At 40.6% G+C, this 15694-nt stretch overlaps 1 protein-coding gene across 7 annotated transcripts in view; it reads right to left on the bottom strand.

Annotated features, from left to right (window-relative positions):
* The window catches only part of DOT1L (DOT1 like histone lysine methyltransferase), a 91289-nt gene that overhangs the window by 26784 nt on the left and 48811 nt on the right, over nt 1–15694 (bottom strand). For 5 of the 7 annotated variants that reach the window (XM_019557050.1, XM_019557049.1, XM_019557045.1 and 2 more), the window contains exons 8-15: nt 11881–11936; nt 8351–8430; nt 7516–7584; nt 5643–5749; nt 4557–4598; nt 2291–2374; nt 860–1094; nt 229–342 (exon numbers count right to left, since the gene is read on the bottom strand). In XM_019557050.1, the coding sequence (XP_019412595.1) occupies nt 229–342; nt 860–1094; nt 2291–2374; nt 4557–4598; nt 5643–5749; nt 7516–7584; nt 8351–8430; nt 11881–11936 (787 nt within the window). The remainder of the gene's footprint in view (nt 1–228; nt 343–859; nt 1095–2290; nt 2375–4556; nt 4599–5642; nt 5750–7515; nt 7585–8350; nt 8431–11880; nt 11937–15694) is intronic. The other 2 variants (XM_019557046.1, XM_019557052.1) reach the window with 2 other exon arrangements.

Raw genomic sequence — 15694 nt, 5'->3', positions numbered from 1 at the left:
ATACAGTTCTCCTGGCTCATGTGTTACCATAAAAATCTGTTTTGTATTAAAAATAAAACCCCATCAGTCAATATTTAAAAAAACAAAATCTTGAACATTTAAGTTTGTCTTGAATTTTCCTATTGTAGCAAAACAGCCCCAGCCCTGTAGACAAAAAAAAACTACACAACTCACCTTGATTCCATTTCAATGTCTGTGCATCATGACAAAAAAAAAAAAAAATCTTACCTAGCAGCTTCTGTAGTGCAGGTGGGGTGGGAGTCACCAACAGCTGGTTAGATGAATGCCGTTGCACCTTCGGAGGTAGTTGGTAATATGGACTATGAGGTGACTTGTATGCATCTAGTAAGAGAATGCAGGCCACATTTTAAATAACGAAATCCAGCAATTTTGGCACATAGAAGAGATTATTTCTGTCAGCAAGGAGCACATTTAACACCAAAAGATCCAGTAATTTGGCCACGTTAACGTCAGGCAACAAGGCCATGTTTGGAATAATCCTCAGGATGTGTGCGCAAATCACTGGGCCATAATCTTAATTCCACTTTTCTGCTACAATTCCTAATGGACACATTTAGATTACCAATAACAGACAGTCTGGGGCTCCATCATCCCACCTGGAGGGGAGGTGATATAATGACATGAAGCAGCTAGACACAGTGATGTGTTTTATTTCAGGTACAGAGAAGCTAAACAATAAAAAAGGAGGGGCTTAAGAGAGTCTGGTTTCTGATAAAAAAAACACTTCTAAACATTTACTACGGCTAACACAAAACATTCTCCTGGACACTAATAACAGACTCATATGCTCCATGGCAAAAAGGCTGCTCCATGGCAATGATGAATGGTTTGAACTTACCCTGAGGAGAGGATGAGGATGTCTGTGACACAGTTTGAGCATGCAGAAGCTCCAGTGCAGTTTGGTTCTTCTTGGTCTTGCGGTCCGGATTTGTATTGTTCATCTTCTTAGGACGCCCTCGTTTCCTGCCTGCCATTTTCCTTCCTTTTTTACTCAGCTTCTTCTTGCGTGCTTTGGAGGGAGATGGCTTCTTAACAGTGTTTGCCCCGGCTTTTTCTTCTTCAGGACCAGAATCCTGTAAGAGTTTGAAGAACAAAAGATCTTTAATAATATTAGACCATTTCTTTTTCCAGAAAGTTAGCGAATTTTGAAAGCACCCCTCTCGAAGGGCAAGCAAATAACATACACAGGTTATAGAGGGAAGCCATGGGCGTCTGTACACGTGTATTTAGGTGTGCATAAATTTAAAAATGCGCCTTTGCTTAAGGTGCATTAAGGTGATTTAGGTGCATGTCTACACATGGACGAACTAATGCACATTAAATTTAAGCACGGATAACTAAGTCACATCAGTGCACATGCAGATGCACTAATGCACATTAATGTGGTGTCTATCCATTGACACACCGCGTTAAATGAGCATTAGTGCATCTACACATGTGCTAATGCAACTTAGCTATCTACGCCTAAATTTGATGCCTGCATAAAGCAGGCATCAAATTTAGGCTCATGGAGCCTTAATTCACCATTTTTAAAGGTGCATTAAGGGTGCACACATGTAGACATGCTCCCTTAACACACCTTAAAAGTGGCAATTTTAGGTTAAGCCCACTCAGAAGAGGCACATGTAAACATGCCCCGAGCTTAAGTAACTTGCCCAAGACAAAGACAGTCAATGTTGTATCTGGGATTAGAACCAGTCCTGGGAACTAATATGCCATGCTCAAGATCCTATACAGCCTCTCTTCTCAGTCGGCTCACTGAAGAGCTGGCTTCCCCAAACTCTTCTCCATATAAAACTGCACACTTGGTGCTAGCTCTTTATTTACAACTACTGTATTACATTCTGTTAAAATCCTGGTATTACTTTTCACATGGATAATTTATGCACCTAAGGCAGGGAAATTACACAGCTGCAAATTGGAAAGGAAGCAGCCTTTATAATAAATGAGAAAGGTGGTAGCACACATACTAAAATTAAGTCCAGTGTGGCCTATGACATGGTCTGGGAATCCATACTTGAGACTAAAGGCTTGCTAACCCAGGGAAAATGACCAGAATCCCTACTGTCCCAGAATAACTAGGGCACTAATTATTCTGAAATTATGTTTTCTAGAACAGCATATCCACAGGGAGAGCTACTCCAGATTAACTTCTCTGAAATAAAACTAATCTCGTTAATGTCCCTATGTAGACACGTGCAGATCACAGCTCTGCACCTTAGAAAACAGAAAACCCTTTTTTTCTATGAAAATGTAAGAGGGAAGTGACCTTGTTTTCGTGCACCTTTGTCGGAGTTGTTGTGTTGCTCTTGTTTTCTCTTTGCTGACGACGTCTAGCTGCCTCTTGTTCCTCCTGCGCAAGATGCCAAGGGAGGTATTAAAAAAAAAAAAAAAAATCCACATGACTCACCATTTGCTGCTCTATTTCTCCCTTTCAGAGTCAGACCTATCAGTGTTACCCAACTAGTTCTTCTACGATAGCCAAAGACAATCATTCACTCTGACCAGTCCTTACACATTAAAGGAAAGAACATCTTTTAGTACCAGGGAGGGAACACTAACCTATTCTGCTTCAGACAATGAGTTTAGCTTAGTCTACATTACCAAGTTCTGCCAACAGTACTATGCCAGCTATGCCAGTTGCCAACATGCCTATGCCAGCAAAACACCCAATGTGGATGCAATTCTGGCAACTAAGCTGCTGCCACTGTGGGACCTGGTATAACGGATGGCAGAATAAAATTCTACTGACAGAGTTGCATCCACACCAAAAGGCCCAGCTGCTTAGCAAAGCTGTGACCACTTTAATCTAGGCACTATACTTGAAGGAGTTAGAGAGTTAGATCTTGGAATTTTTAAAACAAGCCTGTGTTAAATATCAATGGCTCTGTTTATATCTCGCATTAAATATGTTGTTATATCACTACAGAATTTTTAAAGGGACTTGAAATGGAAAAGCCATGAATCAAGTCTTAGAAACACTGCCTAATTTAATCTGTGCCAAGTCTGTCCTCAAGATAATCAAGATGAAAGGAAACGGAAAAAGCATATTACTTGACTGGCCACTAAGAACTGCTTCCGGACGTGGAAAAAAAATAGTGCTTTACTTCAAGCTCAGCACACGGCTAGAAGAGGCATATCATTAGTGGGATGTGGCTCATCCAACATCTGTATAGATTGGGGACTTCAGGAGGGCTTTTTGGCATTTTTACCTAATAGCTGATTGAATGAGCTTTAGATAAAAGTGCAAAAAAAAGTCCCACTGAAGCACCCAATCTATATAGATAATGCAAAGAAGGGTTGAGCCAATACACTTCTTCCAGTAAAGTGCTTCCCCCCGCCCCAACATTTGTCAGAGGCCCAAGATGTGAAACTTGACAGAGCTTCCAGAAAAATCATTGTACTTTCCAGGTGAGTTAACTGCTTTATAAAATTCTGTAATTCAATACCTCCATCATAAAAGGTGGAGTGGGGTCACTATCCGTGTCAGTAAGAAGTCACAGAAGACAGGGCAGGGTGGCACCTTTGAGACTAACTGGTTCAGAGAGGAATAAGCTTTGTAGGCAGCACCCCACTTTGTCAGATGCTATGACACAGATGACAAGTACTTCAGCAGATCCTGCCATAGCTTATGCCTCTCTGAACCAGTTAGTCTCTAGTGTCACCCTGCCCTGCCTCATCATTAAGGTGGGGGGGAAGACCAGAGATGAGAAAGGCAGTTCCAGATAAAAATAGCTTCTCTAGGTTCATTTTTAAAAGAATATCTACATATATCTGAATACCACCCTGTGGGTTTTCTTCCTTTCTCTTCACCATCAAAATCTCTCCCCCAAGTTTGAATTCAGCAGTCCGAAAAACCATAAGCCCTGCATCCACTAAACCCTAAATTCCCAACTACCATCAAAAAGTTAATTAGGAAGACAACGACTAAGCCCTAAAACTACATCAAGAAATCCCACACATCAGACACCTTCCAGATGCATACACTGGAATTCTAGCCTCACAGCCTCTCTCTAAGCCGTCATGTGATGCGTCCAATTCAGCACAGCACAATGTCTCAGAAACCTCTGGGGTCTGAGCTCCTTGCACAGCAGTAAAGAATTGTAGCCAACATTATAAGTCACATTTCAGAATTAATAAGGTGACTGACAATAGTAACTGAAAACCCTCTTCTCTCTCTCAATCAAGATTCATCATCAAGAAAGAAATAATTGTCCATCTTAAAAGTCTGGTTCTTGAGTGCAACGAGCATTAACAATCTGTTATGTAGACAACATAAATGGAAGACTGCCACACCTTTGGGCAGCTCCACTGATGTTTAACTACTACAGATTTCTTCTGATATGCTATCAAGACACTACTGCCATCTTGCGTTACTTCATTCTAACAACATTAATTTTCTATATCTTTCTTGAAGAATTCAAAACACATTACCCATCTGTTTCTGATAAACTTATCAAGTTAATTTTTAAAATCAGCATAGTGAATGTTCCATTACAGTGAGCACATTATACAAAAACGTATCCACAACTTACCCTGAGTTTTGGATTTTTGAGACTAGAAAAATAGTTTTCAAGCTGAAAAGGGAAAGATAAGAGAGTCATTCTATACATCAGAATAGACAGATGTGTAAAAACAAAAATATTAACTGCTAAAAGGAGGGTAAAACTGTAGATATTCTTATGACTTCCCTTTTAATAAGCTACATCAGAAAGTCAACTTCCATTTCATTCTTTTTGAAGAGAAGCAAATGTGTGCTAGTGGGATTCAGTCCAAGCCTCAATGTGGTTTATCATCTTCAGTGCAGCCTATCCTTATTATAAAGCTTTGTGTTATGTATCTCTGCTCAGCAGAAGGTTATATTCAATAGGAGACTACTTTAGTCTGGTAGTCCACCAAAATAACACATTTATCTCCATTCTAACATACACATTTACAACGTAAGCACCAACAGAGTTACCTGAGCTTAAAAGAGAAGTTTATACCATTAGGTTACAAAAATTCAGATCATGAGGGTAAAGCATTCTTCTGCAAAATAAGAGTTCACACACATATGTAGGTTTTTCTTACAAAACTGGAAAAAAATGAATGCATAACCATATTCAGAAAACACATGTTAAATCTAGAACAACTTAAGAATTCAAATAGAGAATTATGGGCTTAATGCAAAGGCACACAGCACATTAAAAAAAAAAAAATCAGATTCCTTCTGTTGGTTCTTTACTCAGAATAAAGAATCTAGTAGGGATCATCAACAGCTCCAATGAACTATGGCGCAGAAGGGAGTTGTGTTTGTTCATCTGTATAACTGTCTTTAACTAGCTGATTTACATACAGACTACCAGTGCTATGCCCAACTGCATTTCTGAAAAACCTGCTGCTATGAAAGAGTCAAAGGTTCATAATAATGATGGTAAACTGTAATTTGTACATGTGCTGCATGCTGAATGCGTAAGTTGGTTGTGGGTAAAATGCAATCCACTTCAACAAGAGCCATATTGCACTTCCATAAAAATTCAGAGGGAATCTTAAGGAAGAACCTAATAAGCTTACTCTGAGATTACTAGTGCCTTCAATTAAAAAAAAAAAAAAGAGTTCCATTAGCTAGCATTTACACTTACTATGGTTCGATCAATAGTATGCAGGTAGTAGGAAACTGGTTTCCCTGTCCATGAAACAGACCCTTTCAGTGGTGATAATTCCACAACTCTCATTATAGTGCCAATATCTAAAAAGAAAAAAATCCATATTAGGGTAAAAGTCACCTCATTTCCCACTGCTTATCAAGAGCAAAACCGGTCTAGCATTCTCTAGGTATGTTTACATGGCAAAGGTAACCCTTTGCAGAAAACACCCTTCCTCGCTCCCCAATGCAGCCAATCCAGCTGTCACTAGGCCCTTCATCAATTCTGTAGTGAATTTTAGGAAAAAAGAACTTCAGAATGAACTATAAGAAATCTACACTAATCCCTAAACAGAAAAATATTTAGTTACATTAAACAGTGTTAGTTAACTAAGATGAAGAAACACTGCAGTTTATTTTAAAAATCATGTCCTTACTTTTTTCCACATGCCACATTTACCTAAAACATGCATATAAAGCATCTACATTTCTAATTTTTCTTGCAAAGATCTTCAGCCAATTTGGAGTAAAAAGCTACACAAAACCATCTGTGCCTCAAAAATCATCCTGTCCACAACTACAATAGTCTGCATAGGATGCAATTACTTTGCAAATATAAAATGTTCACATATCCTAGCTAAAACTTCGGATGTGGCAAAAGCTACAGAAGTTCCATAACAGGACTCTGCTCAGTCCCACCGTAAGTGCTTGTGCATTAAGGACAAGCACATTTTAAGCTACATGTCAACTGTTTTGTTGTCTATACTCATCCTATACCTACCAATTCCAAAAATTTCTATAACCAACAAATGCTCAAGTGAATGGCATGACTGTGTAGAAGAGATTATGCATACTCACTTCTGCTTAAAGAGATGCTGAACCAGTGAAGAATGAATGAATTCAAATAGTATTTAGAGCAAATGAGTTCAATAAGTCTGATCACTAGTTTACCACACTTTAATACTGGTTTTTAGTTTGTCCCAACTTTCTCTTTTTACTGCATGACCCACTTATTGATCATTTGCTAATAGAAATTAAAATCCCAAAGAGCAGTCACTTTAAAGAAGAGCTTGCAGGGGGAAATTTCATCCTTGCCTATGCCACTTCATTCCTGAAAGCACTTTACCACACGGGTTTTAAAAGCAAAGCGGTAACAGGAAGTAGTAGATGGTACCGGCTGCCTCAAATCAAAGCAAAAATGCTAAGTAAAATTGTTTCTGGGAAAAACTGATAAGGCAGCAGCATGAGGGACCATGGCATAGAGCAAATGAATACACCTGCCTGCTACATCAAAGAAATGCAGAATTAGGTCATGAACTCTCTAAGTGGATGGCATTTCCCTGAAATCTGCCCTCCCCCTTTTGGGGAAAGAAGCCATTAGGGTTGGAATGAGTCCTAGAATATTGCAGGCATGTATATTCAGCATTATATATAGTCCAGGTGAAGTAGTTACTAGGTGGGACTGACTGCTGCAATACAATTTCCACTGTATCCATGATGCAAAGGTAATTTCTTTTTGTGCCCACTTATCTAAATTCTTTTAAGAGTTGCTGTAGAGGAAACGGATTCCTCTGCAGCTGGTTTACAAAAGGGGCCCATAATGATAAACATATAGCAAGGAAGCTGGGATGAAGAGCCAGCCGATGACCAACTGAAGATTTTTAAAAGGAAAGATCTCATCAATACAAGTCTTAAGGGAGCCGTGACATTTCATCTCTTGATATTTTCGAGGCACCAATCACTTTGATGCCTTAGCTTTAAACACAATAGCAGGCTTCTACTTCTTTTCAGCGCTTTTCTTCTTTACACAAAGAAAGCAGATGCTGAATGCCAAATATTCAAATCTAAGAAATGAGAAAAGCCAACATTACCACTCAAGTTTCGACTATTTATTCTAAAATTCAGAGGTGCAAAAGGTTTTGAGGACACGATTCTGCCACCTGGAAAAAGATATAATAGAGCCGATTAAATGAGATTACTCACTTACTGTCCTAATTGAAGGAAAGCAAACCAATTAAAGGTTTTTTAGAGCTTTCAGTTTTAATAATCTAAGGAAATGGTACTCCACTCTTCTTTTAGTCTGTACAAACATTCAAAAGGACAAAGATCTTTTCTTACCTAGATTCTTTACTGATTCTCAAAGTTTTTTTCTACAGAACAAAGGAACTTACAGATCATAGTTTAAGCAGCACTTATCTAGGGTATGAATCCTGGTGGAGGTGGAGTTTTTACAGTTTATCTTAAATGGTGTCATTTTTAAGTAAAGAACAAAGCTCTTAAAGCATTAGCCATTACCAAACTTGTACATAAACAGGATAAATACAAACAGAATTGATTAAAGATGAAAAACACATTCCAGATTAGATATTTAAAACATTACGAAGGATGCCGCAGTGGAAAAGCCCTTCTGTCACAGAAACGATTTGCATACGTATATAATAGCAGCAACATTTAAAACAATGCAGTACATTTTATGTAGTTTCTTATGATGCCCGTTGACTTTTACAGTAGAGGCTGTGTGCTAAAGACAGCCAGTCAGAAATGGATAACATGTAGTAGAGCCTATTAACATTAAAACTATGTACAAAAAAAACTTCTCGGTACTTTTACTGGGCGGCACAAATAGTGGAATCGTCAGCAGCTCTCATAGCAAACGAGAAACTAATGGGGGGGAAAAAAAAGAAGAGTTTAAGTTCAATGCATTACCTTCCTTCATGTTTGCAAATCGCTCCTTCAGTTGGTGATCCACCTCAGGACCAAAGGCAAAATTATTCACAAAAATAACACTGCAAGATAAGTCTAGTCAATAAACAGGAACAGACAAATGGCATTTCAGTATACACAAACCGCTAACCCTCCGAAATCTGTAAAGCTCTATGAATGATAATCACTACCGTCAAACACAAGAATGCTGCCAAGTTTGTATAGCCAGTGTCCCAAGGTTGTATAGCCATTTCCCTTGAGAAACATAATGTTTCTCCTCGTGCAAACTCCACTATGCAAAAAGTTAAAAATGGGTATTCACAGATGTTGCTGAAGTAGATTACATTAAAGGAAAAGTGTTATATTATGACACTTCCATTCATCAGACCAGTAGCTTCTGCACTAAGAATTCATTAGTTAGCAACCATGTTGGCAAGGTTCACCATCATAACATTACAAACGTTTTCCCCTCTATGTCTGGCAGCTTCTTTAAAACACATGTGAACAGAGCTACTGTTGACATGTTTATGGCACTCAGCAAGCTCCCCTCGAAGAGGGAAGATAGCCCAGCTTGACAGACCCCCATGCATGCAATTCTTTCTGCAAAATTACCAAATGGCTATATAGAAACAGGATGGCAAAATAGCATAGCTCCTTTACAACATTAATATCAAGACATTTGCATAGATCATTCCTTCCTCCTTATTCTCTCAATGTGTCTTGCTATCATGAGCTTTCCTTACACTCCAATTAACATCTCTCATGGTTAGGTTTAAGTTTGTGTAGGGTGTTCACTTAAAATATCAAAGCCTTGAAAGGAGAAATCCAGCAAGTTGCAAAAAAAAAATAAGGGGGGGAGGGGGGGAGGCAGGGGAAGGGGAAGACAATCATAAGTATCAGGAAGTGAGAAACCACTTCAGCCAAAAGTAATAAGCAGCAGGGCACATGATGAATGGAAAATCCATATTTTATTCCAGATGCGACTTTAGGTACAGACGCATGTACATGTAGAGCCGCTTCAAAAGGGGAACTTTTCAAAGTGGCAGCAGCTGTTACATTCCAATTTATACATGTGGAAAAGTCGGGAACAACACTGTAGCAAAACTTTGCCAACTTCAGCCTTACTTTATCCAGAGTTAAAGTAGGAGAGGTTATATTGCAATTGTATTGTTCCTTGCTTGTCCACATGTAACGATGAGAACATAATACCTGCTGCCCTCTTGAAACTGCTCCAAATGTACACGTGTCCATACCCTTTGAAAACTAGAAATTTGGGGCAAACTTAGAAGTTCTTGATTGTCCTTGATTTCTAATGAACTCAGTGGAAAAAGGGATATGCAACTCAAAATGTATTCATCCCCTTGCAAGATCAAGCTAGTTAAAGAGGCCTACAAAATGCTGTTTAAGACAGTTTATTTCTTTGCGAGAGGAGCTAGTTTGGAAACTTCCCCTTCTGGTGCCTCCGTGCAAGAAACGTGCTGAAGAGCAGGAGCCAAAGCCATTTAAAACCACAACTGAAAAAAGATCTACGTGCCAATAAAATATATATATGCTCCCTGCCCTTGCTTATGGTTATTTGGGAAACCCTGTCTGTCTGGCAAGCAAGGCCATAAGGGGTTCCTTCCTTGTACTTTCCACTTCTATGTCAAATAGAGGCCTCATGAGCACAGCCAAACATATTAAAGTCACTAGAGAATCATCAGGGGAGAAAGGAAAAAGACAAAGTTAGCCAGAAATCTCTCTCTTTTAAATGCTCACTCAGAATACTTGCTTTGCACACTGATAGCAAAAGAGCTATTTTTCCCTTATTTGGTTGACTGCCTTATAAGTGCATAGTTCTAAGTCACAAGCATGGTCAGTAGAAATTAAAAATGCCACACATCTTGCTTAAATATCAGAAGTTTAAGCATGAACTAAAACAAGAATTGTCCACACAAAACTGCAAATGTACTTTTAAGGGTTTGGGCCTCCTACAATAAAAGGGCAAAGTAAAGCTGAGCCATATACCAACTGATCCACTAATTTGAATGTAATTAGTGGCAATTACTGAATAATTCTGTGATTGCAAGCAAGTTCAAATGCGTAGAGTTTTTGGATGAAGAACTACTACTTTAAGAACTTCTGTTGGAAGGAGGTGGTGATAGTGATATGGTACAGTGACAATTAACTGCATCACGCAAAGTAACTAAGATCTACTGGCATTTGCTGATGCAAAACAGAAGATCATCTACATTCAAAAACTGTTAGAAAGAAATGGAGGAAAGCTGTACAGGACACAGAGGGGTGTACATTTAAAACAGCAAATGACAAACAAAGCAAAACCACACCACAGGGTGGGGACAAGTCTGCCTACAAATTAAAAGCCAGCCCAACAAGTCTTTACTAGGATACATAGTAATGCAACACTCACCAGCCTAACAGGCGCCTTTTTCATGGAGTACTCTTGGAAACCACCCATAACTTGCCACAGCTTGGGAGATTCTCAAAAAGCCTTTCTATCAAATGTCTTTCATTTTGTCAAGAGCTTGACCTAGACTCTTCCTGGCAAGGACCTCCTATCACAGTAAGTAAGCTCTCTGAATATAAGACCTTGCACAAAAGTTTAGGGGTGGAAGAAGGTTGAACATGTTGCTCCCTCTTCTGGTAGCACAGACCCTATGGGCACTGACAGATGGAGGGGTGGGGAGCAGAAGGGAGGCAAAGCAGACACATACAAGAAGAAGAAGAAGAAGAAGAAAAAAAAAAAAAAGCGCTTTCCGGAAGAGGAAGCACATTACTTTGACCCAACTCCCCAGCATCTGTATAGATTGGGCACTTCAGTGGGGCTTTTTGGCGCTTTTATCTAAAATCTGATTCAATCAGCTATTAGATAAAAGTGCCCAAAAAGCCCCTCTAAAAGGGCCCGATTTATACAGACATTGGATGATCTGGGTCCAACTAATGTGCTGCCTTTTCTGGGCATGTGCTGGGCTCAGTGCAGGAGCACGTGGAATTTAAAGTAAAGTAAAGTGCCAAGGCTTTGCAGGAAGTTTTTTTTGTTTGTTGGTTGGTTTGGTTTAACTTTAGCAAGCAGCCTAAAGCGCTACTTTGTCTGTTTGCGTCTCATGTCTGTAAGCAGCCTATGTGATATGTAGATCTTCACTTGGGGGGGGAACATTCAAATACCCAAGATGATCAGTTCAACAGAAGAGCCAGTGTAAATGAGCACAGGCTTATTATGAAGATATACAGCTATCTTAACCACATGATCTGGCATCCATATTCAAGAGTCACAAACTCTAAGAAAGTGAAGATACAAAAGGATCTATTCTTTATCTATGGAACAGGAATGTATTCTGGCTACTCCCATTAAGGGGGACACACATTTAAACTCATTCTCCCTTACACAATTCTACTGCAAAACTGGCAGATTTGCTTTAACTAACAGCTACAGAAATTCTATATTATGAGCTGGCCATCCTCCCAGTTTCCATTACATAAGCTGACAAGTATTAACATTTCAAAAGAAACCATAATCAATTACTTTACTGTACCTTGTGTTTGCAATTCGCTCTCTCCATTCTTCTGAGAGGAAGTCACCTCTTTCCAGCTAAATAAAATAAAAATAATAATGAAAAATTAATATCTCTTCTTCCAGCTTTTTTTTTTTTTTTTAAGTACAAAAGAGAAGACAACTGACATGGTAGATTTATTCAATGATGCCGATTATAAGAAGATACTCTAAATCTGCACTAAATACACATATCCCTCCAAACAACTTCAAGTTCCCTCTACAAGGCCTCCCTTTCTGCTGCCTACTCCCTATCCCAGCTGCCTTTTTACCGCAGAGGAGTGCCTGGTATTTCAGAACATGTCACACACACACACACACACACGTTCTATATCCCATACCAAATAGAGAGCCCAAGGTCCTATTCTGCCTCCAGGAAACCCAGAAATGCCACTTCCCCATCCAACTCACTAAGCATGATCCCATTCCAGCTGAACAACTGCCACAAAACCACTATGCCTAGACTCCTTGTGCCTCCATTTTGACCCAGAAAGATACTGTATTAACTCAAATCTAAGACGAACCCCCCCCGCCACCCCAAATCAGCACAGGAGGGAAAAGTCCCTCATTAGGGCCCCTCTACATACACAGGTAAAGGTGTGATGGGCTCTATTACACAATCCAGACAATCGCACCTCCTGCCACGCCTGCTGAAGAGGAGAAGCAGAGGTGAGGGCAAGAGGCTGCTGTGGGTCCGACTGGCTCCAACCCAGGCTCAGGGCCAGAGTCAGAGCCAGCTGCCTGCTCTCCCTCTACTCTGTATGCAGCTGTGACATTAACTGGTTAATTGTACAATTAACAGAGACCAGCTATACATGCAGAGTACCAATCATGCCATAAAAAGGTCCAACCAACTATAAAATAAGACCTTGCAAACATGTTACAGCTTTATAGCTGGTTGCTATTCAGCTTTAAAATTGGCACGCGTAGCAGGGGAGACCCATCATCTGACCCCCAGGTCCTCCCACCTCCAGGGGTGCATCATGCCCAGCTGGAGCTGGGAGTCCTACCACTGAGGGGACTCTCAGCCCTGGCGGCTGCAGACTCTGGGTTCTGGCAGCACCCTGTGGTGCCAGTGACCCAGCGTCCCACAGCTGTAGACACAGATTCCAGAAGCGCCCAGTGACCCAGCGTCCTGTAGCTGCGGGTCACTGGCACTCTGGGGCGCTGCCAGGACCCAGAAAAATTGCCTAGAATCCATGTCTCCTATTTCCTGGGCAGTGTGCCCTAAATCACTACTGCATTTGGCAAATGGAGGATGGACCCCTCCTCAATTTACTTTACACTGGAGTCACTGCTGATGCACTCCAGGACCAGGGAAGCATATACAATTGCTGGTTGAAGCAACAGAGCTGCATGCTTCCCCACGGGGAATAGGACTGTCCCTGGAGTCGCTTAGTGCTGCACAATGGGAGGGACCTACATCTTTGCAAGGCAGTACAAGTTTGGCCTCTTGGGATACCTTTGACTGTACATCTCCCTAGGTGGAGTAAGTTGACGCTTCTGAGGTGAGACGAACATCTTTGGGGCATCAGAACTGACAAAAATGTTGGATATCTTGGTGGTGAAATATTATCCAGGTCAAAATGCTTTACCGCCTTGTTAGATTCTCTTCTGCATTCAACATTCAGTCATATCAGAAACATTAAAATGAACATATCTTCAAAACTTCACTTAGAAATAGAGAAGTATCATTCTGCAACATCAAGATTAGGCCAGTATTTGAGGAAAGTACATGCTATTAGTTCAGGATTCCTCAGTGACCAAGGACGCAACCCAACACAACTGGGTCATGATTTTCCAGCAGTGCTGAGCATCTGCAGTTCCACTGACTTCAACTGGCTCCAAGTGCTCAACAGTTTTACAAGTCCAGCTCTAAAGAAGTCTCAACCTGCACAGCTAAGATATAAAATCAATACCACAGCCACCTTTGAAAGCTGTCCTTAGGTGATCTGCCTAATGTTTCACTGATAATCTCACAGCACTTTTCACATCCCAGGTCAACACGCCTCAACTATATGACCATCCGTTTCCTACCTGTGTGTCTGGGTCTAATTCACTCATTTCCAAACTGACATGAGAATGAGGCAGGGACTATAGCTAAGTTGCTCTCAGTCCTTAAAAAAAATGAATGAAGCCAAGGTCCTGGGGACATGGGGAAAATAGTTTGTGACCGTATAATTAAAGACTGTGTCATAACAACAAGGAGCAGAAATAAGATCACATGATATAATTACGTTATCCTAGCAGGACATCTAACTAAATCATTAAAATAGTCGATGCTAAAAGCATTACCAAACCACCTGTTTTCTGTGTGAGAGAGAGAGAGAGAGAGAGAGAGAGAGAGACTTTCACTGGGACAGCAATGGATACTTCACAACTGTTAAGAGTTTACAGCTGATTCTGCTTTTCTGTACTCAAACAGCCCAGTACTGCACTAACTCATGTTCCTGAAAAACATCTTCAAACTCGTATACTTTGTTCATATTAAAAATTGCCAATGTTGCTATTAGTGCAACTCCACTGGCAGTAGCTGCTGCTTTTTAGTCAAAACCCCTCCATCAAAACATGCTCTAAATAGGATTAGATGAGGTACCGAGCTTCACGCCTACTCTAGTACTCTACACCATTACCTCTATTAGTGGAATTGTGCCAGCAACGGGAAGTTTTAGGGAAGAGTTCCCATTTACATACAGCCAGGGCAAAGAAAATGCTAAAGTTTTCAACTTCAATTCTACATAAAAATTATACTATATTAGCTCTTCAGTCCCATACTAGGCACTGTACAAGACAGGTGTTGGTCAATCTGGAAGCAACAGCAAATTTCCAAAGAGCCCTCCTAAATACATACGCTAGTGCTTAGCTTCTGCAGTGCTCATCATGCCTACACCTAAACATATACGATTATCCATAGCAAATTTAACTCAGGGTATTTTGATATTTGAAACATACCCAATATCCGTTATATGGAATACCAAAAACACTAAAATAGCAGCACTCAGTTTATCAAGGCAAGTATTTCCAATTATGTCATTTATGACAGATGTCTTATAAAAAAATTCCACAGAAAATCTGTGGTAGTATTTGTGAAGTCAACAAACTAAAATCATACAACTAGATTTAGACTCATACAAGTCAACTAAGGTAAACAATTTGCTTAAAATGATCAACAGACTTCATGGTACTGAATCTAAAATGCTAGTGCAACCAAGAAGTCATGGCAATGGCATCTCAGCCTGCTAGAATTTCTATCTGAATTTCTACGAATTATGATGACTAGTATAATTAATCCTGCATCTCCATGAAAGGGTCATATTCTCAGGTTTGAGATTTCTAGAAAATGCAAACGTCTATAAAACATGGTGGAACAAAGAAAAGGGACCTCTCTTCCCAACCTATATACTAGGCCTGTGCGAAGCAGCTAGTATTCACTTTGGATTCAACTGATTTGGGGGACAGCGATTCGATTCGGTGATTCACATCAATGTCCCGATTTGATTAGGCCGAATCAGCCAGGCCCATCCCCACCTGCTCTCCCAGCCCGGCAATGGCTGCCCCGCCTGCCCCAGCTCCAGCACTTTTTTTAAACAAGTCCCAGTGCTCACCGGGTGCTGCCGGGCACAGGGCGACCCCCACTGCCCCACGCTAAGTGGGGGGCTCTACACAAGCCTCCTGAACCCCCCCATGGGTGCCCCGCCCGAGCTAGCTCCAGCCCTTTAAGGAAAGAATAAGAGAAAAGCCCCACCCTTACCGCTCCTGCCAGCGGGGAGGTGATCCACGCTGCCCCCCGACCGCCT

This window comes from Crocodylus porosus, unplaced genomic scaffold, assembly GCF_001723895.1.
Source record: "Crocodylus porosus isolate Cpor-Errol unplaced genomic scaffold, CroPor_comp1, whole genome shotgun sequence".
Lineage (NCBI taxonomy): Eukaryota > Metazoa > Chordata > Crocodylia > Crocodylidae > Crocodylus > Crocodylus porosus.
The sequence above is the reverse complement of the archived record's forward strand: the minus strand, read 5'-3'. Positions and strand labels throughout refer to the sequence as shown.